Source organism: Pseudophryne corroboree, chromosome 7 (assembly GCF_028390025.1).
Source record: "Pseudophryne corroboree isolate aPseCor3 chromosome 7, aPseCor3.hap2, whole genome shotgun sequence".
Classification (NCBI taxonomy): domain Eukaryota; kingdom Metazoa; phylum Chordata; class Amphibia; order Anura; family Myobatrachidae; genus Pseudophryne; species Pseudophryne corroboree.
The window spans coordinates 67645801-67671559 of NC_086450.1; the positions used below are offsets into that span (position 1 = coordinate 67645801).

The 25759-nt window shown below is 47.9% G+C and overlaps 1 protein-coding gene across 1 annotated transcript in view; it reads left to right on the forward strand.

The window, feature by feature from the left end:
* The window catches only part of LSS (lanosterol synthase), an 83987-nt gene that overhangs the window by 52692 nt on the left and 5536 nt on the right, over nucleotides 1-25759 (forward strand). The window contains exons 14-21 of the mRNA XM_063933268.1: nucleotides 10126-10176; nucleotides 11224-11373; nucleotides 11450-11546; nucleotides 11661-11766; nucleotides 13919-13984; nucleotides 14062-14142; nucleotides 14352-14516; nucleotides 15318-15396. Of these exons, the coding sequence (XP_063789338.1) occupies nucleotides 10126-10176; nucleotides 11224-11373; nucleotides 11450-11546; nucleotides 11661-11766; nucleotides 13919-13984; nucleotides 14062-14142; nucleotides 14352-14516; nucleotides 15318-15396 (795 nt within the window). The remainder of the gene's footprint in view (nucleotides 1-10125; nucleotides 10177-11223; nucleotides 11374-11449; nucleotides 11547-11660; nucleotides 11767-13918; nucleotides 13985-14061; nucleotides 14143-14351; nucleotides 14517-15317; nucleotides 15397-25759) is intronic.

Sequence of the window (25759 nt, forward strand, 5' to 3'; positions counted from 1 at the left end):
ATTCCGGAGGAAGTCATTCCTACGCTTACTAAAGCCAGGAAAGAGGTTACAGCAACTCATTATCACCGCATATGGCGAAAATATGTTGCATGGTGTGAGGCCGAAAGGGCCCCAACAGAGGAATTTCAACTAGGTCGATTTCTGCATTTCCTGCAAGCAGGAGTGACTATGGGCCTTAAATTGGGTTCCATTAAGGTACAGATCTCGGCTCTGTCGATTTTCTTTCAAAAAGAACTAGCTTCAGTACCTGAAGTTCAGACATTTATAAAAGGAGTGCTGCAGAGTCAGCCCCCGTTTGTGCCTCCTGTGGCACCTTGGGATCTCAACGTGGTGTTGAGTTTCTTAAAATCACATTGGTTTGAACCACTAAAAACCGTGGATCTGAAATATCTCACGTGCAAGGTGGTTATGTTATTGGCCTTGGCTTCTGCCAGGCGAGTATCAAAGTTGGCGGCTTTGTCTTGTAAAAGCCCTTATTTGATTTTCCATATGGATAGGGCAGAATTGAGGACTCGTCCCCAGTTTCTCCCAAAGGTGGTGTCAGCGTTTCACCTGAACCAGCCTATTGTGGTGCCTAGGCTACTAGGGACTTGGAGGACTCCAAGTTGCTAGACGTTATCAGGGCACTGAAAATATATGTTTCCAGAACGGCTAGAGTCAGAAAATCTGACTCGCTGTTTATCCTATATGCACCTAACAAGCTGGGTGCTCCTGCTTCTAAGCAGACTATTGCTCGTTGGATTTGTAGTACAATTCAGCTTGCACATACTGTGGCAGGCCTGCCACAGCCAAAATCTGTCAATGCCCATTCCACAAGGAAGGTGGGCTCATCTTGGGCGGCTGCCCGAGAGGTCTCGGCTTTACAACTTTGCCGAGCAGCTACTTGGTCAGGGGCAAACACGTTTGCAAAATTCTACAAATTTGATACCCTGGCTGAGGAGGGCCTGGAGTTCTCTCATTCAGTGCTGCAGAGTCATCCGCACTCTCCCGCCCGTTTGGGAGCTTTGGTATAATCCCCATGGTCCTTACGGAGTTCCCAGCATCCACTAGGACGTTAGAGAAAATAAGAATTTACTCACCGGTAATTCTGTTTCTCGTAGTCCGTAGTGGATGCTGGGCGCCCATCCCAAGTGCGGTTTATCTGCAATACTTGTACATAGTTATTGTTAACTAAATCGGGTTATTGTTGAGCCATCTGTTGAGAGGCTCTATTGTTTCATACTGTTAACTGTGTTTCATATCACGAGTTGAACGGTGTGATTGGTGTGGCTGGTATGATTCTTACCCGGGATTCAGAATCCTTCCTTATTGTGTACGCTCGTCCGGGCACAGTACCTAACTGAGGCTTGGAGGAGGGTCATAGTGGGAGGAGCCAGTGCACACCAGGTAGTCTAAGATCTTTCTAGAGTGCCCAGCCTCCTTCGGAGCCCGCTATTCCCCATGGTCCTTACGGAGTTCCCAGCATCCACTACGGACTACGAGAAACAGAATTACCGGTGAGTAAATTCTTATTTTTTTTCTTTTTTGCTGAAATGCGTCTTATTCACATCACTATGCGAATAAAATGCACAAGCTAATTATAGTGATATCCAGCATGCCTATATTCCCTGGGCATCTGCGGCTGTAACACCCATACAAAATGGTCCTAGGAAAACACTGTAGTGTAGCATTTCGTATGCAGATACAGCCACGGTCGCACACAAAATATAGGCATGCCGCATGTAATTTTAATCAACATAAGCTGCTTGTGCATCCTATTTTGCAGATGAGATGCCTTTTAATGGAAAAAGTTGCACATAAAGACGCTCGACGCTACCGAGTCACAGCATGGCGTTACTAGAAACTCTGTTTAATGTGCCTGCAGCAAGGATGTAGGAGGACACTTCTGTATGTGTCAACGCAATCGGATTTTATTCTGGCATGCAGGGTGTAAGGTGTAGGGCCCGCTCACCCAGGAAGCCCATGTCATGCACCCCTGAATAACAAGTCTAGCCTAGAATAATCAACTGACATAACGATTGTATTCAGGTAGAACAGAGGGGGAGCTGTATTATAGTGACAAGATCGTATAGCTCTTCCTGCTTTGCCTCTTTACCGAGGCGAAGAAGGAAGCAGTAGCGCTGAGATGTATTAACATCTCATCTCCGGCGATCCCATCCAGACCCCACAGCACATCAGCCTAGTGTGGGCTGTGTCTCTACTCCTGGCCAGATCCAGTGGGTTTGCGCGAGATCTTCCATGCAAAGCCCAGCAGCCACCGCAGCCAGGGACAGTGCTGTGGTGTATGGGCAACGACCGCTGCAGCAGTCACAATCGATAGCTGCCACTGACCGGTCATACATTTGGCGGCACATTGGCGTGCTATCTTGTAGATAGCAGCGCCGATAATAACTGAAGCATAGTACCCCCGGCGTTTTCCGCACGCCGCGGCTATCATACATAAAAGGAAGAGGTATCTCCGGCATATAACGTGCGCAGATACCACTGAGGAACATAGCGCTTCTTCCTACATCTCTCCCGGAATGATTTATGGGGAGATGTATCCAGCCTTTGAGACTGATAAAGTGGAGAAGTTGCCCAAAGAAAGCAATCGGCTACTAATTGTCGTTTATTTAGCACATTCTTTGAAATGACAGTTAGAAGCTGATTGCTTTCTTTGGGCAACTACTCCACTTTATCTCCCTCCAAGGCTGGATACTTCTGCCCCCTCACCTTTAGTAGTAAAGTCAGTGTAGATGAAGAGTAGTAGGTGAAAGGCTGACCAATACAGTTACACCGGTAATAGGAAATACAATAATCGCCTGATTCTGAGTCACTCGCAAGTTCTTATGTGGTTACATCTAGCGCGTTTATTGGTGTTAGAAGTGGGTGTATGCAGGGAAAAGCACTGTCTCATGGGAGTGTCCTGTTATGTAGCCAGAACCGCATCCTATTTTCTCTGACGTCCTAGTGGATGCTGGGAACTCCGTAAGGACCATGGGGAATAGCGGCTCCGCAGGAGACTGGGCACAAAAGTAAAAGCTTTTAGGTCACCTGGTGTGCACTGGCTCCTCCCCCTATGACCCTCCTCCAAGCCTCAGTTAGATTTTTGTGCCCGGCCGAGAAGGGTGCATGCTAGGTAGCTCTCCAGAGCTGCTTAGAGTAAAAGTTCTAAATAGGTTTTTTTATTTTCAGTGAGACCTGCTGGCAACAGGCTCACTGCATCGTGGGACTAAGGGGAGAAGAAGCGAACTCACCTGACTGCAGAGTGGATTGGGCTTCTTGGCTACTGGACATTAGCTCCAGAGGGACGATCACAGGTTCAGCCTGGATGGGTCCCGGAGCCGCGCCGCCGGCCCCCTTACAGAGCCAGAAGAGCGAAGAGGTCCGGAAAAATCGGCGGCAGAAGACGTTCCTGTCTTCAATAAGGTAGCGCACAGCACTGCAGCTGTGCGCCATTGCTCTCAGCACACTTCACACTCCGGTCACTGAGGGTGCAGGGCGCTGGGGGGGAGAGCCCTGAGACGCAATAAAACATGTTTAAACCTTATATGGCTAAAGAAATACATCACATATAGCTCCTGGGCTATATGGATGCATTTCACCCCTGCCAGTTTTCCTAAAAAAAGCGGGAGAAAAGGCCGCCGTGAAGGGGGCGGAGCCTATCTCCTCAGCACACAAGCGCCATTTTCCCTCACAGTTCCGCTGGAAGGAAGGCTCCCTGACTCTCCCCTGCAGTCCTGCTACAGAATCAGGGTAAAACAAGAGAGGGGGGGCACTAATTGGCAGAAAATACATATACAGCAGCTATAGAAGGGAGAAACACTTATATAAGGTTATCCCTGCATATATATAGCGCTCTGGTGTGTGCTGGCAAACTCTCCCTCTGTCTCCCCAAAGGGCTCGTGGGGTCCTGTCCTCTATCAGAGCATTCCCTGTGTGTGTGCTGTGTGTCGGTACGATTGTGTCGACATGTATGAGGAGGAAAATGATGTGGAGGCGGAGCAATTGCCTGTAATAGTGATGTCACCCCCTAGGGAGTCGACACCTGACTGGATGGTCGTATGGAAGGAATTACGTGACAGTGTCAGCACTTTGCAAAAAACTGTTGACGACATGAGACAGCCGGCAAATCAGTTAGTGCCTGTCCAGGCGTCTCAAACACCGTCAGGGGCTCTAAAGCGCCCGTTACCTCAAGCAAGGCCTCTGCTTCAGGGTCAGTCGGTTTTGATCCAATCGGACAACATCACGGCAGTCGCCCACGTAAACAGACAGGGCGGCACAAGAAGCAGGAGGGCAATGGCAGAAGCTGCAAGAATTCTTCGCTGGGCGGAAAATCATGTGACAGCACTGTCAGCGGTGTTCATTCCGGGAGTGGACAACTGGGAAGCAGACTTCCTCAGCAGACACGACCTCCACCCGGGGGAGTGGGGACTTCACCCAGAAGTCTTCCACGTGATTGTAAACCGTTGGGAAAAACCAAAGGTGGACATGATGGCGTCTCGTCTTAACAAGAAACTAGACAGATATTGCGCCAGGTCAAGGGACCCTCAGGCAATAGCGGTGGACGCTCTGGTAACACCGTGGGTGTACCAGTCAGTGTATGTGTTCCCTCCTCTGCCTCTCATACCCAAAGTACTGAGAATCATAAGAAGGAGAGGAGTAAGAACTATACTCGTGGCTCCGGATTGGCCAAGAAGGACTTGGTACCCGGAACTTCAAGAGATGCTCACGGAGGACCCGTGGCCTCTACCTCTCAGAAAGGACCTGCTCCAGCAGGGACCTTGTCTGTTCCAAGACTTACCGCGGCTGCGTTTGACGGCATGGAGGTTGAACGCCGGATCCTGAAGGAAAAAGGCATTCCAGATGAAGTCATCCCTACCCTGGTCAAGGCCAGAAAGGATGTAACCGCAAAACATTATCACCGCATTTGGCGGAAATATGTTGCGTGGTGTGAGGCCAAGAAGGCCCCTACAGAGGAATTTCAACTGGGTCGTTTCCTGCATTTCCTGCAAACAGGACTATCTATGGGCCTAAAATTAGGGTCCATTAAGGTTCAAATTTCGGCCCTGTCAATCTTTTTCCAAAAAGAACTGGCTTCAGTGCCTGAAGTTCAGACGTTTGTCAAAGGGGTACTGCATATACAGCCTCCTTTTGTGCCTCCAGTGGCACCTTGGGATCTCAATGTAGTGTTGAGTCTCCTAAAATCACATTGGTTTGAACCACTCACCACTGTGGAATTGAAATATCTCACATGGAAAGTGGTCATGCTGTTAGCCCTGGCTTCAGCCAGGCGTGTCTCTGAATTGGCGGCTTTATCATATAAAAGCCCTTACCTAATTTTTCATTCAGACAGGGCAGAACTGAGGACTCGCCCTCAATTTCTCCCTAAGGTGGTTTCAGCGTTTCACATGAACCAGCCTATTGTGGTACCTGCGGCTACTAGGGACTTGGAGGACTCCAAGTTGCTGGACGTAGTCAGGGCCCTGAAAATATATGTTTCCAGGACGGCTGGAGTCAGAAAATCTGACTCGCTGTTTATCCTGTATGCGCCCAACAAGCTGGGTGCTCCTGCTTCTAAGCAGACGATTGCTCGTTGGATTTGTAGTACAATTCAGCTTGCACATTCTGTGGCAGGCCTGCCACAGCCAAAATCTGTAAAAGCCCATTCCACAAGGAAAGTGGGCTCATCTTGGGCGGCTGCCCGAGGGGTCTCGGCTTTACAACTTTGCCGAGCAGCTACTTGGTCAGGGGCAAACACGTTTGCTAAATTTTACAAATTCGATACCCTGGCTGAGGAGGACCTGGAGTTCTCTCATTCGGTGCTGCAGAGTCATCCGCACTCTCCCGCCCGTTTGGGAGCTTTGGTATAATCCCCATGGTCCTTACGGAGTTCCCAGCATCCACTAGGACGTCAGAGAAAATAAGAATTTACTTACCGATAATTCTATTTCTCATAGTCCGTAGTGGATGCTGGGCGCCCATCCCAAGTGCGGATTGTCTGCAATACTTGTATATAGTTATTGTTACAAAAATCGGGTTGTTTATTGTTGTGAGCCATCTTTTCAGAGGCTCCTACGTTTATCATACTGTTAACTGGGTTCAGATCACAAGTTGTACGGTGTGATTGGTGTAGCTGGTATGAGTCTTACCCGGGATTCAAGATCCTTCCTTATTATGTACGCTCGTCCGGGCACAGTATCCTAACTGAGGCTTGGAGGAGGGTCATAGGGGGAGGAGCCAGTGCACACCAGGTGACCTAAAAGCTTTTACTTTTGTGCCCAGTCTCCTGCGGAGCCGCTATTCCCCATGGTCCTTACGGAGTTCCCAGCATCCACTACGGACTATGAGAAATAGAATTATCGGTAAGTAAATTCTTATTTATTCATTAATGGTAATTATTCATATCTTATAGCAGCTGTAATACTATAGCTATGCTCCATGTATGTATTGTCCAGTTACTAAACTTGCAGGAAACGCATAGAAAAGGGAAGTCTTTGTGGTGCAGTCAGATATTTCACTAGTACCTGCAGATGTGTCCTTCTACATCTAGCCTCAATATGCCAACCTGGCGTAAGGGAGCCATGCGGCTATGATGCACGAGGAGACTGTGCTGATTAAGGTTATATATTGTGTGTGGCTGAGTCTGTATACAGAGCACAGAACTTGTATTGGAAAAAAGCTGCTGCTGCTACATTGTAGCACTTCATGTACAGATTCAGAGACCGAAGCACACAGATATACAGCATTTTCAGCAAAAAATGACGGTCGAAACTAGAAGATCCACATGCACCCTGGCGTGCATTTGGCGCGACTGCAGCAATGATGTATGAGGACACATCTAGTTAGAGTAAAGGTGCATACACACGGAGCGATATAACTGAGCGATTTTGACTATATAGTCAAAATCGCTCAGAAAGTTAGTGCAGATCGCTCCGTGTGTACACAGCCAGCGATAGCGATGCGCGTCCCCGCTAGGTCGCTATCGCTGGGAAAAATAGTCAGTGCAGGCAAGTCAATTTTGGCTATGTCGCTGCAAAAGTTAGTCAAAATCGCTAACACTTTAAGAGGCCAGCGATTTTTCCCAGCGATAGCGATGTGCAGGCGGCGGTGGTGCGGGCGGCGGCGGGTTGTGGCGGCGGTGCGGGCGGCGGTGGCGGTGTGGGCGACGGCGGGTTGCGGCGGCGGTGTGGGCGGCGGTGGGTTGCGGTGGCGGTGTGGGCGGCGGCGGTGCGGGCGGCGGCGGGTTGCGGCAGCGGTGCGGGCGGGGGAAATTTACCTTTCTATTGCAGAGTTTGGCAGCGGAGCGGTACCAGTTTCAAAAATGGCGCCTCAGCGTCATTTTTGATATTCAAGATGGCCGCCGCGAGCCAATCACGGCTCGCCGCGTCATCGCCCCGCCCCCTCCCGCTGACTTATATAAGTCAGCGCGAGGCAGCGGCTGTCAGTCCGACGGCGGAGGAGGAGCGGAGAAGAGCTCCTGAAGACGCCGTGGAAGTCCTGGATGGGCGGCGGCTATGCAAAAGAGCTTAGCAGCCGCCGCCCACCAGGTGAAGACGCCGGAGCAAGACCCCAGAAGCCCTGGGGAGGTGGCGCCCCCCCAGGTGAAGACGCCGGAAGCCCTGGGAAGGCGGCGGCCATTCAAAAGAGCTTAAAGGCCGCCGCCCCCAGGTGAAGACCCAGTTTAATAAAGGATTTTTAAAATAATGTGTTGTGTTTTTTTTTAAATATTTTCTTTACAGGTGGACTACAGGTGCCAGCGGGCCCTTTATGTCCGGGCATGCTGGCACTTGTGGTTCTCCAAGTGCCAACCTGCTGGGGCAGGCTTGCTGGGACCTGTAGGCCTCCTGTAAAGAACAATATTACTATTGAAAGGCTATCAGCCTCCCATCCACCGGGCCACGGATGGGGGGGACAGCCTCGGGCTTCACCCCTGGCCCTTGGGTGGCTGGAGGGGGGGACCCCTTGATTTAAGGGGTCCTCACTCCTCCAGTGTACCCCGGCCAGGGGTGACTAGTTGGGGGGGTAATGGCACGGCCGCAGGGACCAATATAAAAGTGTCCCCCGGCTGTGGCATTATCTCCCTGGCTAGTGGAGCCCGGTGCTGGTTTGGAAAATACGGGGGACCCCTATGTCTTTTGTCCCCCGTATTTTTTAAACCAGGACCGGACGCAGAGCCCGGTGCTGGTTGTCTAAATATGGGGGAACCCTACTCATTTTTTCCTCTGTATTTTAACAACCAGGACTGGCTCAAAGAGCCCGAGGCTGGTTTTACATAGGAGGGGGGACCCCACGCAATTTTTTTTTTTAACTTTCAGCTATTTAAATACCAGCCACCCTGTAAAATCGTCCTATATATGACACTCATCCCCTTATTTAAATGAGATAGTCAAAATCTCCCATAGCCAAAATCTCTTGCATAGTTAGACAAAATCTCTGGTAAAGTTAGTCAAAATCTCCTACTGCCAGTTCAAGGGAAAAGTTAGTCAAAATCTCTCATAGCCAAAATCTCTCCGTGTGTATGCACCTTAAGATTCTCTGTTGTGTCATTAGTGGTATTGCCAGTGCTAGTTTGTATCCTGCTCTTATGGGGGGTAATTCCAAGTTGATCGCAGCAGGACATTTTTTAGCAGTTGGGCAAAACCATGTGCACTGCAGGGGAGGCAGATATAACATGTGCAGAGAGAGTTAGATTTGGGTGTGGTGAGTTCAATCTGCAATCTAAATTCCAGTGTTAAAATAAAGCAGCCAGTATTTACCCTGCACAGAAACAAAATAACCCACCCACATCTAACTCTCTCTGCACATGTTATATCTGCCTCCCCTGCAGTGCACATGGTTTTGCCCAACTGCTAAACATTTTCCTGCTGCGATCAACTTGGAATTACCCCCATTATCTCAATAAAAACAGATTGCATACAAAAGTTGCCGTTTCCTATGCTAATTATTGTTAGATAATTAGTTTAATTAGTAAATAACCATAGTGTATGCTGACATAAAAGGTGCAATAATATTTAAGTAACTATGGGGGTAATTCAGACCTGATCGCTGTTGTGCGAATCCGCAAGGCGGCCGATTATCGATCGTCTGCGCATGCATATGGATCGTAGTGCGCATGCGCGAGGCCAAACTGTGAAAAAAATCCTGCGTCTTTTCTGATCGCACGGTGTACGCAAGTTGATCGACAGGAAGTGTATGGTTGGGGGTGGTGACTGCCCGTTTTCTGGGAGTGTCAGGAAAAACGCAGGCGTTCCCAAGCGTTTTTAGGGAGCTGCGTGACGTCAGCTCCGGCCCTAATCAGCCTGTTTGTATTGCACTGCAGGAGTAGGTCGTGGGCTACGCACAGACTGGAAAAATCATTAGATGGTGAGTGAGTTGCGAACGGATTTGCAGCTGACCGGCGTTTGCAAAACTTTTTGCACGGCGTACGCAGACTTGCACGGGGCAGGTATTCACTCTGTCTGGGCGGCGACTATCTGATCGCAAATCTCTGCCAATCAGGTCTGAATTAGGCCCTATGTAAATAATAAAAAAGAAAGTCTAGTAACAAGTAACTGAGCCATAAACCAAACCGATATAATAGCGGTATGTAAGATTACTCTATGTACACTACGGCCTGATCTCTGATGCAATATTGATGTCACAAGCAGTTGAACGACTGAGTGCGTCTAATTTGCACTGTGCATGTGTCCATAGTCCGTGCGCGCAGATTCGTATTGCATTTGAGACATCTTGAAAATGTATTGGGCGTTCCAGGCTGGTGACTGGGAGGCGGCTAAGCAGACACACGGAGATGGTCCCTCTTATGGACGTGTTATAGGAGTGCCGCAGGCGTGTCGCTGAAGTGGTTGCAAACTCGGAAGCATAATCGCTCACATTGGAGGCCATACTCTGACGGATAGTCTGCACCTGGGATGGGGTTGGTGGGGCAATCATTGACTACATCTACAGGCGCTGGAAGTGGTTATCTCTGTCCTTGCACAGTCAGGCGCACGTCTGTACACCAGGGAAGGGCATGTAGCGGGATTTGCATAAGGTCGCAGTACCGGCAAAAGACTGTCACACAGACGCTGCAGCATCCGAACCAGAATCAGCCCATGTGTGCTGTATTTGGAAGATACGTGATTTATGTTGTCTGTGTTACAGATACCGGATAACCCTCCGGAGTACAAGAAGTACTACAGACAAATGAACAAGGTAAAGTCTGTCTCCTCAGCGGATGGTCATGTATGGGATTCTGGAGGGGGGGTTATTTATATAGTCACTGACATACACAGCATGATGCTTTCACCCTTATGGTAAGAATAGAAAGTTTACAGGTTTTTCATGGTGTATCCAAAGCATGGCCTGATAACATATCCTCACGCCTCCCCCCCCCTCCCCATCTTTTTAATTAATAAGGAGGAAGAGAGTGGATACAACAAGCTGCTTTTATGCAAGCATTTTGTTCTAGTTTGCAGAACTGCCATGTAATCTTTTTGATACTTTCATTTTTTTCTGCAACCCTATGGTAATTCTGTGCAGTGGCAGCGCGCTTTATGGTAACAGACACACACACACACACACACACACACACACACACACACACACACACACTCACACTCACACTCACACTCTCTCTCTCTCTCTCTCTGGGCGGGATGTACTAAAGCAAAAATGCGTTAAACCCCCCGAAAACGGGGGTTTTACCGCATTTTCATATTTACTAAGACACTACCGCAGCGTTTTCGGCGTCCAGGGTTTCGCCATCTCTGGATGGCGAAACCCTATAGAAGCCTATGGGCTTCTTTTCGCCGACCGCCGCAACCCGCCGACACCGTCGACCCCCGCCGCAGACGCCGACCCCCCTTCCCCCTGGCTTACCTTCCTCCAGGCTGCCCTGGACCCGGAAGGTAGTGTCCTCCTCCCCCTAGCAACGCAGCCGGACGTCCTTCCGGCTGCAGGGGGGAGGAGGAGGTGCCGGGGGCAGCCTGCTGCTGCTTCCCGGCATCTAGCCAGTGTGGGGACCCCGGGGAGGTGACGGAGACCCCCCGCAGACCACCTAACAGGTATCGCGGGGGGCCTCCGTCACCGCATCGCGATGTTGATCGCATATGTTAGTACATATGCGATCAACATCGCTGCGGTAACCGGCGAGGGGCGGCGATGTATGTTAATACATCCCGCCCTCTCTCTCTCTCTCTCTCTCTCTCTCTCTCTGTTTCATATCCTGCCCATAGCAGCACATTGTTCTCTGTGTGGCAGGGAGGATTCCCATTCAGCACCCGTGACTGTGGCTGGATCGTGGCAGACTGTACAGCCGAGGGACTGAAATCTGTTATGTTGCTGCAGGAAAACTGTTCCTATTTATCAGATCTCATTTCAAGGGACAGGTTACGCGACGCTGTGGACGTGGTAAGAATCTGGTAAGAAGCACAGAGTTTGTGTGAATGTAGTTCTGGCTGTAATGTGATGTCCTGATTTATCGTAGCTGCTCAGTATGAGAAATTCTGATGGAGGATTCGCTACGTATGAAACCAAACGTGGTGGCCGCTTGCTGGAACTGATCAATCCCTCGGAGGTGTTTGGTGAGTACCTGATACATTTGCAGTTTCTTTGAACAACAAGTTCTAAGGTGTCATCCTATTTGAGAAAGAAATATGTGCAAAGAACGGCATTGTATAGAAATATGTTTATTCCAGGGGACATTATGATTGATTACACGTACGTCGAGTGCACGTCTGCTGTGATGCAAGCTCTCAGACATTACCAGGCATGGGATCCGGACTACAGACCACATGAAATCAGGTGCCAGTCATATACCTGTCTCTCACGCTGATTTATACAGAGATGGTAGCCAATTCCTTATATTTATAATAGTACAGAATTTTCTCTGGCATTCAATCAGGGGGACACTTTTTATTTCCATATGTTATTTTCCCACATCAGTAAGCATTGCACGTCTATCCTTTTATGAACAATGTACATTGCATAATATTTTGGGAACCACATTCAAAGTTATTTACAAGTCATTATCTTTTAGGGCAGAATGAGACCAGCAGCAAGCTGGATTTTCTCTTTCATCCATAGGGAAACTAAAGAATGTGATGGGGTATAGAGGCTGAGCACTGGAGTTTGGGCACTTTACGTCTGGCTCTAAGGACTCCTTCTCCCTCTAACCCCCTGATTTCTGTGACTGCCATTGGCAGCTGGAAATATTCAAATCTATACTCACTTTTTACTCTATAATTTGTACCGGCATCTCCCCTGCCACAGCAGCTGCTGAATGTCTAAACGGTGTTGAGGAGCTGCCTCTGCTGGCGCCTGGTCCTGCCACTCGCCCGCTTCTGACGTGGGATTGCCTGCAGGGGGAACCCCAGTCGTTGCAGGTACAGTAGTGTCTGGGAGCCCCATGCCTCCGGGACCACCATCAGAGGGGGGAATCTTGAAGATAAGTTGCCAGTCTCTTAGCTGTGGTTAGTCCTCAATGTCAGGGCCTGCATGTTTAAAGTGGACGCATTGCTCCCATTTCCAGAGGTAAGGCTCAGATTGGGCCTCCGGTTATGGCAGCCCTGCTTGAGGCATGGGGAAGCAGAGAAGGCTATCTGGACAACCACTGTCCATTTGGTGATGGGCCTTGGAAGAGGGTGCTGTTCCTTTCCAGCACATTCTACTTGGCTTTCTTCCCTCACTGTGGCAACTCCACCAAAACAATATCCAGCCGCAGCTCCTTCATCTCGCCTTCAACCCTCTCCATATGCAGGGAAGTAGTGCGAGAGTTTTAGGTGTGGGGTAGTCCTGTTTTTGGCTTGTGTCTGCCATTTGCATTGTGCATTTCAGCTGTCTTCTCTAATTTCCGACATCTTCCTGTCATGTCTGGTAAGAGGAATACATCCAGGGCTAAGCCTGGAGGAGGAACAGCAGCAGAGGTTTTTGCCTGCTGCAACTGTCATGTCAAATTGCATAGTACCCAGATTGGGGCTGATGCCCTATGCACAGCATTTGAGACATATTACAAGCAGCCACACTCATCTGTAGTTGGGTAAGCCATCATGGGCAAGATCCTTGGCACAGTCTATTGTGAAGATTACAGTTTGTTGCACGTTCCAGCAAGGATTTCCCCCTCTCCACTTGAGGATTGGCATTTCCTCTTCTGGGTAACACAACTAGGGACCTTTGGGCCATTTGCCTACAGTGCTAGCCAGATTGGGCACGGGGTTTGTTGAGCTCAGTACAACACCTGGTAAAAGACTTGAGTTACCTTGGAAAGGATTATGGCATCTGCCACCACTTCTAGATTATAGACGCCTCCAGCTCCACAGGTTTCACACTCATGGAAGAGATTAGAAAGATGAGGTGGCTGAAGATCCTGACCCTGAGGTTTCTTCATGCATCAACGAGAAATCCAACTGGGAGTAGAGGATTTAGAGTAATAGGAGGTACATAACAATGAGCTGTTTAAGTGGAAGGAGAAACAGATTGTTTTCTACTCCCCTTTCCCTCAAGTGGAATAGCGTTTATCTGAAGCATGTACCAAGTGTATTCAGAGGTTTCAGATCTCAAACAGATTGCAGTCATGGCTTTATCATCCATCTAGTGGGGGATCCAGTACATTGGAGAGTCTCTGATAGTACATCTGTCCACCATTCAGGAACACCGGGCTCTGTGTGAGCAGCAGTGCTTGGCGGCCTTACCGACTTCGCTGCGCACTTTCACCAAGTTTTAAAGATTCAACATTTTTGCTTCAAAATATGTCAGTTTGGTACGGGAGGGAGGTGAGGGCAAGATTGCTTGTTGCCATGGCAGCAGATATTTGTGTACAGAAAAAGCTTTTAATCATATTTTTTATATTTGAAGGAATATTATGTGGAAATAGTATTACATTATTTTGCTCTTTATGTGTGTTGTAGTGCGTCATTTGATAAATGAAACAAACTGATGATTCTTTTGTCGCCTTTAGTGATACTCTCCAGCGTGGCCTGGAATACTGCCGCACATTACAGAGAGAGGATGGCTCCTGGGAAGGGTAAGTGGTAACAAAGTGATCCATCCTATTGACTCTTGTTGTCATTTCCATGTAGTAACACTGGGTATATTGTGCAGGTCCTGGGGGGTGTGCTTTACCTATGGCACTTGGTTTGGTCTGGAGGCCTTTGCATGCATGGGACATAAATATCCTGACAGGTAAGTACTTATTGGAAGAAGTAATGTAACTCAGCTGGCATGGGGATTATCTTTAATTCATATATTATCTATGTTACAATGCATGCAGGCTAAGGAAGTGGGTGGAGAGGAAAGTTATTTCACTGGGGGTACTATAGCTAGGGTTATGTCGCTGAGACAGAACAGATGCGTGATTTATAAACACTCGTCCTCTCCTCATACCCGTCTAGGTGCCCGGAGGTCACCCGCGCCTGTGACTTTCTGCTGTCACGACAGATGGACGATGGAGGCTGGGGTGAAGATTTTGAGTCATGCGAAGAGAGAAGATATGTTCAGAGTGCCAGTTCTCAGATACACAACACATGTTGGGCACTGCTGGGGCTGATGGCTGTTAGGTAAGTTTATCTATACCAGATATTTACAATGTACACTTGTCAATAGCTATTACCTTATTCATACAGTAACCTACTTTTACAATAGTGATGCATGTCTATACATCTTGTCAGGGGCAAGTAGTAAAGCTCTATCCGCTCCCAGCTAACAATCTTCTTGATCAGTTCATTTTTGCATGCACAAAGAAGCAGTGTCATAATTATTGACACTGCTGGTTTGTTTCTCAGTGGCTGCTGTGTCCTGACAACCAGTAACACATCTGTGATGGTGCACAATACAGTGCCTGGATCAGAGGTACAAAGCGTAAATGGGTCTGAAAGTCGGACATGGGAAGTGAAATGCTGGTTCACTTGTTTTTCATTTTAAAGGCTGCACCTCATGTACACAAAGTGGATGCAGCCAATGTATTGGCCTCAATTAATATTCCTTAGAATGGAGCTTATCAACTCACTATGAGCAGTGTGCAAGTGTCTCAGTGGTGCCCCAGTTCATTATGAATTGAAAGAATACAGGTTTTGACCAGCAGATGGCACTCATCTGTGTAGGTGACAGCCACAAATCTCAAACACTGTGATCTAGGATACTTTACTAAAAACGTTTCTGTTTCTGTTCTGTTTTATTTCTGGTATTGTCAATTATAAGGCAATCAGATAAGTATTTTTTTAATGGCAAAACAAAGCCCCGGCACCATCCACAGCATACTTCCCATTTCAGTATCACCCCTTTTAGGATCTCCTATGACGATGTTTCACTCTAGATCATTTGTAATATAACCTCCTCATCCGTACTTCTGTGTCGTCCAGGTTTCCAAATGTTGCTGTTTTGGAGAGAGGCATCAAACTGTTACTGGAGAAGCAACTTGGAAACGGAGACTGGCCCCAGGTGAGGCATCCAGCGAAGGCAGAACATGCATGTATGCAAACACCAAGGGACGAGTCTGCCCGTATTTCTAAAGCGGCAGTTATGTTACATGGCAAAACCAACCTGGTTTCACCAGGTAAATGATGGGCGCCTTAAAAATATGGGCAAACCCGCAGGAATTCCCACATGGCCTGCGCCTCACAGGCTATTACATAAGCCCACCATGAGTGTTTTATATACTTAGATCAGAATTCTGATTATGGTGATTATCTCTAACTCTATGCACATGTTCTGCAAGCCCCATCATGCCTGACTTGGCACTTGTAGTTCTACAACAGCTAGAAAGCAACAGTTTGCCCAAGCTTGCACTCACATGCACGTAGAATTCCTTAGACATGTATATGCACATAGGAGCACATATGAATTGTTAATAAGAATTACACGTTAAGGGCGGGATGTAATGCCGCCGAGTTCTGCCAGCGCGTGGATCCAGAAGAAGTTTTTTTTTAAAGGGGCAGTCACTAACAGGCATGGTTTTGCCTTGTAAGTGATTGCCCCTTTAAAAAATTGTCCAAGTTCGTCCGGAATCCCGCACGTCGGCCAAATTCGTTGGCATTACATCCCGACCTATGACTGAAGATCTTGCCTATATCATGGCATTGCAATCAACTAGACACATACTATTAACATTCACCTACGTGCCCACAATTTATACTTTTTCCACATCAACTATAAGATAGACCTAAAACAAACAACTTATACCTAGAGATGAGCGGGTTCGGTTTCTTTGAATCCGAACCCGCACGAACTTCACTTTTTTTTTCACGGGTCCGAGCGACTCGGATCTTCCCGCCTTGCTCGGTTAACCCGAGCGCGCCCGAACGTCATCATGACGCTGTCGGATTCTCGCGAGACTCGGATTCTATATAAGGAGCCGCGCGTCGCCGCCATTTTCACACGTGCATTGAGATTGATAGGGAGAGGACGTGGCTGGCGTCCTCTCCATTAGAATAGATTAGAAGAGAGAGAGAGATTGTGCAGACAGAGTTTACCACAGTGACCAGTGCAGTTGTTGTTAAGTTAACTTTTATTTAATATATCCGTTCTCTGCTATATCCGTTCTCTGCCTGAAAAAAACGATACACAGCAGTCACACAGTGTGACTCAGTCTGTGTGCACTCAGCTCAGCCCAGTGTGCTGCACATCAATGTATAAAAGCTTATAATAATTGTGGGGGAGACTGGGGAGCACTGCAGGTTGTTATAGCAGGAGCCAGGAGTACATAATATTATATTAATTTAAAATTAAACAGTGCACACTTTTGCTGCAGGAGTGCCACTGCCAGTGTGACTAGTGGTGACCAGTGCCTGACCACCAGTATAGTAGTATATTGTTGTATACTATCTCTTTATCAACCAGTCTATATTAGCAGCAGACACAGTACAGTGCGGTAGTTCACGGCTGTGGCTACCTCTGTGTCGGCAGTCGGCACTCGGCAGGCAGTCCGTCCATCCATAATTGTATAATTATATACCACCTAACCGTGGTATTTTTTTTTCTTTCTTTATACCGTCGTCATAGTCATACTAGTTGTTACGAGTATACTACTATCTCTTTATCAACCAGTGTACAGTGCGGTAGTTCACGGCTGTGGCTACCTCTGTGTCGGCAGTCGGCAGGCAGTCCGTCCATCCATAATTGTATTATTATAATATATACCACCTAACCGTGGTTTTTTTTTCATTCTTTATACCGTCATAGTGTCATACTAGTTGTTACGAGTATACTACTATCTCTTTATCAACCAGTGTACAGTGCGGTAGTTCACGGCTGTGGCTACCTCTGTGTCGGCAGTCGGCAGGCAGTCCGTCCATCCATAATTGTATTATAATATATACCACCTAACCGTGGTTTTTTTTTCATTCTTTATACCGTCATAGTGTCATACTAGTTGTTACGAGTATACTACTATCTCTTTATCAACCAGTGTACAGTGCGGTAGTTCACGGCTGTGGCTACCTCTGTGTCGGCAGTCGGCAGGCAGTCCGTCCATCCATAATTGTATTATAATATATACCACCTAACCGTGGTTTTTTTTTTCATTCTTTATACCGTCATAGTCAGTCATACTAGTTGTTACGAGTATACTACTATCTCTTTATCAACCAGTGTACAGTGCGGTAGTTCACGGCTGTGGCTACCTCTGTGTCGGCAGTCGGCAGGCAGTCCGTCCATCCATAATTGTATTATAATATATACCACCTAACCGTGGTTTTTTTTTCATTCTTTATACCGTCATAGTGTCATACTAGTTGTTACGAGTATACTACTATCTCTTTATCAACCAGTGTACAGTGCGGTAGTTCACGGCTGTGGCTACCTCTGTGTCGGCAGTCGGCAGGCAGTCCGTCCATCCATAATTGTATTATAATATATACCACCTAACCGTGGTTTTTTTTTCATTCTTTATACCGTCATAGTGTCATACTAGTTGTTACGAGTATACTACTATCTCTTTATCAACCAGTGCACAGTGCGGTAGTTCACGGCTGTGGCTACCTCTGTGTCGGCAGTCGGCAGGCAGTCCGTCCATCCATAATTGTATTATAATATATACCACCTAACCGTGGTTTTTTTTTCATTCTTTATACCGTCATAGTCAGTCATACTAGTTGTTACGAGTATACTACTATCTCTTTATCAACCAGTGTACAGTGCGGTAGTTCACGGCTGTGGCTACCTCTGTGTCGGAACTCGGCAGGCAGTCCGTCCATCCATAATTGTATTATAATATATACCACCTAACCGTGGTTTTTTTTTCATTCTTTATACCGTCATAGTGTCATACTAGTTGTTACGAGTATACTACTATCTCTTTATCAACCAGTGTACAGTGCGGTAGTTCACGGCTGTGGCTACCTCTGTGTCGGCAGTCGGCAGGCAGTCCGTCCATCCATAATTGTATTATAATATATACCACCTAACCGTGGTTTTTTTTTCATTCTTTATACCGTCATAGTGTCATACTAGTTGTTACGAGTATACTACTATCTCTTTATCAACCAGTGTACAGTGCGGTAGTTCACGGCTGTGGCTACCTCTGTGTCGGCAGTCGGCAGGCAGTCCGTCCATCCATAATTGTATTATAATATATACCACCTAACCGTGGTTTTTTTTTCATTCTTTATACCGTCATAGTCAGTCATACTAGTTGTTACGAGTATACTACTATCTCTTTATCAACCAGTGTACAGTGCGGTAGTTCACGGCTGTGGCTACCTCTGTGTCGGAACTCGGCAGGCAGTCCGTCCATCCATAATTGTATTACAATATATACCACCTAACCGTGGTTTTTTTTTCATTCTTTATACCGTCATAGTCAGTCATACTAGTTGTTACGAGTATACTACTATCTCTTTATCAACCAGTGTACAGTGCGGTAGTTCACGGCTGTGGCTACCTCTGTGTCGGAACTCGGCAGGCAGTCCGTCCATCCATAATTGTATTACAATATATACCACCTAACCGTGGTTTTTTTATACCACCTAACCGTGGCAGTCCGTCCATAATTGTATACTAGTATCCAATCCATCCATCTCCATTGTTTACCTGAGGTGCCTTTTAGTTCTGCCTATAAAATATGGAGAACAAAAAAGTTGAGGTTCCAAAATTAGGGAAAGATCAAGATCCACTTCCACCTCGTGCTGAAGCTGCTGCCACTAGTCATGGCCGAGACGATGAAATGCCAGCAACGTCGTCTGCCAAGGCCGATGCCCAATGTCATAGTACAGAGCATGTCAAATCCAAAACACCAAATATCAGAAAAAAAAGGACTCCAAAACCTAAAATAAAATTGTCGGAGGAGAAGCGTAAACTTGCCAATATGCCATTTACCACACGGAGTGGCAAGGAACGGCTGAGGCCCTGGCCTATGTTCATGGCTAGTGGTTCAGCTTCACATGAGGATGGAAGCACTCAGCCTCTCGCTAGAAAACTGAAAAGACTCAAGCTGGCAAAAGCACCGCAAAGAACTGTGCGTTCTTTGAAATCCCAAATCCACAAGGAGAGTCCAATTGTGTCGTTTGCGATGCCTGACCTTCCCAACACTGGACGTGAAGAGCATGCGCCTTCCACTATTTGCATGCCCCCTGCAAGTGCTGGAAGGAGCACCCGCAGTCCAGTTCCTGATAGTCAGATTGAAGATGTCAGTGTTGAAGTACACCAGGATGAGGAGGATATGGGTGTTGCTGGCGCTGGGGAGGAAATTGACCAGAAGGATTCTGATGGTGAGGTGGTTTGTTTAAGTCAGGCACCCGGGGAGACACCTGTTGTCCGTGGGAGGAATATGGCCGTTGACATGCCAGGTGAAAATACCAAAAAAATCAGCTCTTCGGTGTGGAGGTATTTCACCAGAAATGCGGACAACAGGTGTCAAGCCGTGTGTTCCCTTTGTCAAGCTGTAATAAGTAGGGGTAAGGACGTTAACCACCTCGGAACATCCTCCCTTATACGTCACCTGCAGCGCATTCATAATAAGTCAGTGACAAGTTCAAAAACTTTGGGTGACAGCGGAAGCAGTCCACTGACCAGTAAATCCCTTCCTCTTGTAACCAAGCTCACGCAAACCACCCCACCAACTCCCTCAGTGTCAATTTCCTCCTTCCCCAGGAATGCCAATAGTCCTGCAGGCCATGTCACTGGCAAGTCTGACGAGTCCTCTCCTGCCTGGGATTCCTCCGATGCATCCTTGCGTGTAACGCCTACTGCTGCTGGCGCTGCTGTTGTTGCCGCTGGGAGTCGATGGTCATCCCAGAGGGGAAGTCGTAAGCCCACTTGTACTACTTCCAGTAAGCAATTGACTGTTCAACAGTCCTTTGCGAGGAAGATGAAATATCACAGCAGTCATCCTACTGCAAAGCGGATAACTGAGTCCTTGACAACTATGTTGGTGTTAGACGTGCGTCCGGTATCCGCCGTTAGTTCACAGGGAACTAGACAATTTATTGAGGCAGTGTGCCCCCGTTACCAAATACCATCTAGGTTCCACTTCTCTAGGCAGGCGATACCGAGAATGTACACGGACGTCAGAAAAAGACTCACCAGTGTCCTAAAAAATGCAGTTGTACCCAATGTCCACTTAACCACGGACATGTGGACAAGTGGAGCAGGGCAGGGTCAGGACTATATGACTGTGACAGCCCACTGGGTAGATGTATGGACTCCCGCCGCAAGAACAGCAGCGGCGGCACCAGTAGCAGCATCTCGCAAACGCCAACTCTTTCCTAGGCAGGCTACGCTTTGTATCACCGCTTTCCAGAATACGCACACAGCTGAAAACCTCTTACGGCAACTGAGGAAGATCATCGCGGAATGGCTTACCCCAATTGGACTCTCCTGTGGATTTGTGGCATCGGACAACGCCAGCAATATTGTGTGTGCATTAAATATGGGCAAATTCCAGCACGTCCCATGTTTTGCACATACCTTGAATTTGGTGGTGCAGAATTTTTTAAAAAACGACAGGGGCGTGCAAGAGATGCTGTCGGTGGCCAGAAAAATTGCGGGACACTTTCGGCGTACAGGCACCACGTACAGAAGACTGGAGCACCACCAAAAACTACTGAACCTGCCCTGCCATCATCTGAAGCAAGAAGTGGTAACGAGGTGGAATTCAACCCTCTATATGCTTCAGAGGTTGGAGGAGCAGCAAAAGGCCATTCAAGCCTATACAATTGAGCACGATATAGGAGATGGAATGCACCTGTCTCAAGTGCAGTGGAGAATGATTTCAACGTTGTGCAAGGTTCTGATGCCCTTTGAACTTGCCACACGTGAAGTCAGTTCAGACACTGCCAGCCTGAGTCAGGTCATTCCCCTCATCAGGCTTTTGCAGAAGAAGCTGGAGGCATTGAAGAAGGAGCTAACACGGAGCGATTCCGCTAGGCATGTGGGACTTGTGGATGCAGCCCTTAATTCGCTTAACAAGGATTCACGGGTGGTCAATCTGTTGAAATCAGAGCACTACATTTTGGCCACCGTGCTCGATCCTAGATTTAAAGCCTACCTTGGATCTCTCTTTCCGGCAGACACAGGTCTGCTGGGGTTGAAAGACCTGCTGGTGACAAAATTGTCAAGTCAAGCGGAACGCGACCTGTCAACATCTCCTCCTTCACATTCTCCCGCAACTGGGGGTGCGAGGAAAAGGCTCAGAATTCCGAGCCCACCCGCTGGCGGTGATGCAGGGCAGTCTGGAGCGACTGCTGATGCTGACATCTGGTCCGGACTGAAGGACCTGACAACGATTACGGACATGTCGTCTACTGTCACTGCATATGATTCTCTCAACATTGATAGAATGGTGGAGGATTATATGAGTGACCGCATCCAAGTAGGCACGTCACACAGTCCGTACTTATACTGGCAGGAAAAAGAGGCAATTTGGAGGCCCTTGCACAAACTGGCTTTATTCTACCTAAGTTGCCCTCCCACAAGTGTGTACTCCGAAAGAGTGTTTAGTGCCGCCGCTCACCTTGTCAGCAATCGGCGTACGAGGTTACATCCAGAAAATGTGGAGAAGATGATGTTCATTAAAATGAATTATAATCAATTCCTCCGCGGAGACATTGACCAGCAGCAATTGCCTCCACAAAGTACACAGGGAGCTGAGATGGTGGATTCCAGTGGGGACGAATTGATAATCTGTGAGGAGGGGGATGTACACGGTGATATATCGGAGGGTGAAGATGAGGTGGACATCTTGCCTCTGTAGAGCCAGTTTGTGCAAGGAGAGATTAATTGCTTCTTTTTTGGGGGGGGTCCAAACCAACCCGTCATATCAGTCACAGTCGTGTGGCAGACCCTGTCACTGAAATGATGGGTTGGTTAAAGTGTGCATGTCCTGTTTTGTTTATACAACATAAGGGTGGGTGGGAGGGCCCAAGGATAATTCCATCTTGCACCTCTTTTTTCTTTTCTTTTTCTTTGCATCATGTGCTGATTGGGGAGGGTTTTTTGGAAGGGACATCCTGCGTGACACTGCAGTGCCACTCCTAGATGGGCCCGGTGTTTGTGTCGGCCACTAGGGTCGCTAATCTTACTCACACAGCTACCTCATTGCGCCTCTTTTTTTCTTTGCGTCATGTGCTGTTTGGGGAGGGTTTTTTGGAAGGGACATCCTGCGTGACACTGCAGTGCCACTCCTAGATGTGCCCGGTGTTTGTGTCGGCCACTAGGGTCGCTAATCTTACTCACACAGTCAGCTACCTCATTGCGCCTCTTTTTTTCTTTGCGTCATGTGCTGTTTGGGGAGGGTTTTTTGGAAGGGCCATCCTGTGTGACACTGCAGTGCCACTCCTAGATGGGCCCGGTGTTTGTGTCGGCCACTAGGGTCGCTAATCTTACTCACACAGCTACCTCATTGCGCCTCTTTTTTTCTTTGCGTCATGTGCTGTTTGGGGAGGGTTTTTTGGAAGGGACATCCTGCGTGACACTGCAGTGCCACTCCTAGATGGGCCCGGTGTTTGTGTCGGCCACTAGGGTCGCTTATCTTACTCACACAGCGACCTCGGTGCAAATTTTAGGACTAAAAATAATATTGTGAGGTGTGAGGTATTCAGAATAGACTGAAAATGAGTGTAAATTATGGTTTTTGAGGTTAATAATACTTTGGGATCAAAATGACCCCCAAATTCTATGATTTAAGCTGTTTTTTAGTGTTTTTGGAAAAAAACACCCGAATCCAAAACACACCCGAATCCGACAAAAATAATTCGGTGAGGTTTTGCCAAAACGCGTTCGAACCCAAAACACGGCCGCGGAACCGAACCCAAAACCAAAACACAAAACCCGAAAAATTTCAGGCGCTCATCTACCCCCTTCTCACATGTACAATAATCTGCACTCCTCTCTCTCACATATACATTGTAAACCGATAAAGCCCCCATTTATATGCACCCCATTTTTATATTTTTCATGTACATTAATATACTAGTCTGTATGCTTCCACTTTTTGCCCATTTCTAGCATATATAGTAATATACTTGTATAGTTCTCTTATTTCGATCCTCTTTTCTTTTACGTCCTAGAGGATGCTGGGGACTCCGCAAGGACCATGGGTATAGACGGGCTCCGCAGGAGACATGGGCACTCTAAAGACTTTAGATGGGTGTGCACTGGCTCCTCCCTCTATGCCCCTCCTCCAGACCTCAGTTGGATCCTGTGCCCAGAGGAGACTGGATGCACTGCAGGGGAGCTCTACTGAGTTTCTCTGAAAAAGACTTTAGTTAAGTTTTTTTATTTTCAGGGAGCACTGCTGGCAACAGGCTCCCTGCATCGTGGGACTGAGGGGAGAGAAGCAGACCTACTTAAATGATAGGCTCTGCTTCTTAGGCTACTGGACACCATTAGCTCCAGAGGGTTGGAACGCAGGTCTCATCCTCGCTGTTCGTTCCGGAGCCGCGCCGCTGTCCTCCTCACAGAGCCGGAAGATAGAAGCCGGGTGAGTATAAGAAGAAAGAAGACTTTAAAGGCGGCAGAAGACTTCAGATCTTCACTGAGGTACCGCGCAGCGGTAACGCTGCGCGCCATTGCTCCCACATTCACACACACTGACGCCACTGTATGAGTGCAGGGCGCAGGGGCAGCACCCTGGGCAGCAATTATATACCTCAAGGAACACTGGCTGACATATATATACTGCGGAGGCAGTATATTAAATAAACCCCCGCCAGTATAAAGAATTTGAGCGGGACCGAAGCCCGCCGTTGAGGGGGTGGAACTTGAACCTCCTGCACTAACCAGCGCCATTTTCTCCACAGCACGCTGCAGAGAAGCTGCACCCCGGACTCTCTCCTGCTGAACACAGGTACAGAGGGCAAAAAGGAGGGGGGGGGGCACACATTTATTTGGTGCAGTGAGTGTATTATTGATATATAAAGCGCTGTACAGACTGGGATTTTGTTCCAGTGTCCAGTGGCGCTGGGTGTGTGCTGGCATACTCTCTCTCTGTCTCTCCAAAGGGCCTTATTGGGGGACTGTCTCCATATATATATATATATATATATATATTTATATCCCAGTGTGTGGGGGGGTGTCGGTACGTGTGTGCCGGCATGTCTGATGCGGAAGGCTCGTCTAAGGAGGAGGTAGCGCAGATTATTGTGGTGTCTCCGACGGCACAGTCGACACCTGATTGGATGGATATGTGGAATGTTTTAAATGCAAATGTGTCTTTATTACATAAAAGATTGGACAAAGCAGAGTCCAGAGAAAAAGCAGGGAGTCAATCCATGGCTTTAACTGTGTCACAAGGCCCTTCAGGGTCTCAGAAACATCCCCTGTCCTAGGTAGCAGACACTGATTCCGACACGGATTCTGACTCCAGTGTCGACTACGATGATGCGAGGTTACACCCAAGGGTGGCCAAAAGTATTCATTATATGATTATTGCAATAAAAGATGTTTAGCATATCACAGAGGACCCCTCGGTGCCTGACACGAGGGTATGCATGTTTAAGGAGAAGAAACCTGAGGTAACCTTTCCCCCATCTCATGAGCTGAACGCCTTATTTGAAAAAGCTTGGGAAACTCTAGACAAGAGACTGCAGATTCCCAAGAGAATTCTTATGGCGTATCCTTTCCCCGCACAGGACAGGTTACGGTGGGAATCCTCGCCCAGGGTGGACAAGGCTTTGACGCGCTTGTCCAAAAAGGTGGCGCTACCGTCTCAAGGATCCTATTGATCGCAGACAGGAGACTACCTTAAAATCATTTTATACACATACGGTGGCCTTGCTCAGACCGGTAGTAGCGTCGGCATCGGTATGTAGCGCAATAGCAGCATGGGCAGATAACTTGTCATCTGACATTGCCACCCTAGATAAGGATAGCATTTATTGACCTTGGGTCATATAAAAGACGCAGCGTTATATATGAGAGACGCTGCGAGAGACGTTGGGTTCAAGAGCCAATGCCATGGCAATTTCTGCTAGGCAAGCCCTGTGGACCCGCCAATGGACGGTTGATGCCGATTCAAAGAGACATATGGAAACTTTACATAACAATGGTGAGGTTTTATTTGGGGAGGGCCTCACGGACCTGGTGTCCACAGCTACCACTGATAAATCTTCTTTTTTGCCTTATGTTCCCCCACAGCGAAAGAAAACACCTCAATATCAGATGCAGTCCTTTGGGTCGCATAAGTCCAGAAGGGGCCGGGGCTCTTCCTTCCTCGCCAGAGGTAAGGGTAGAGGGAAAAGAATGCCTGCTACAGCTAGTTCCCAGGAACAGAAGTCCTCCTCGGCTTCTACAAAATCCACCGCATGATGCTGGGGCTTCACTGCCGGAGTCCGCGCTGGTGGGGGCACGTCTTCAACTCTTCAGCCAG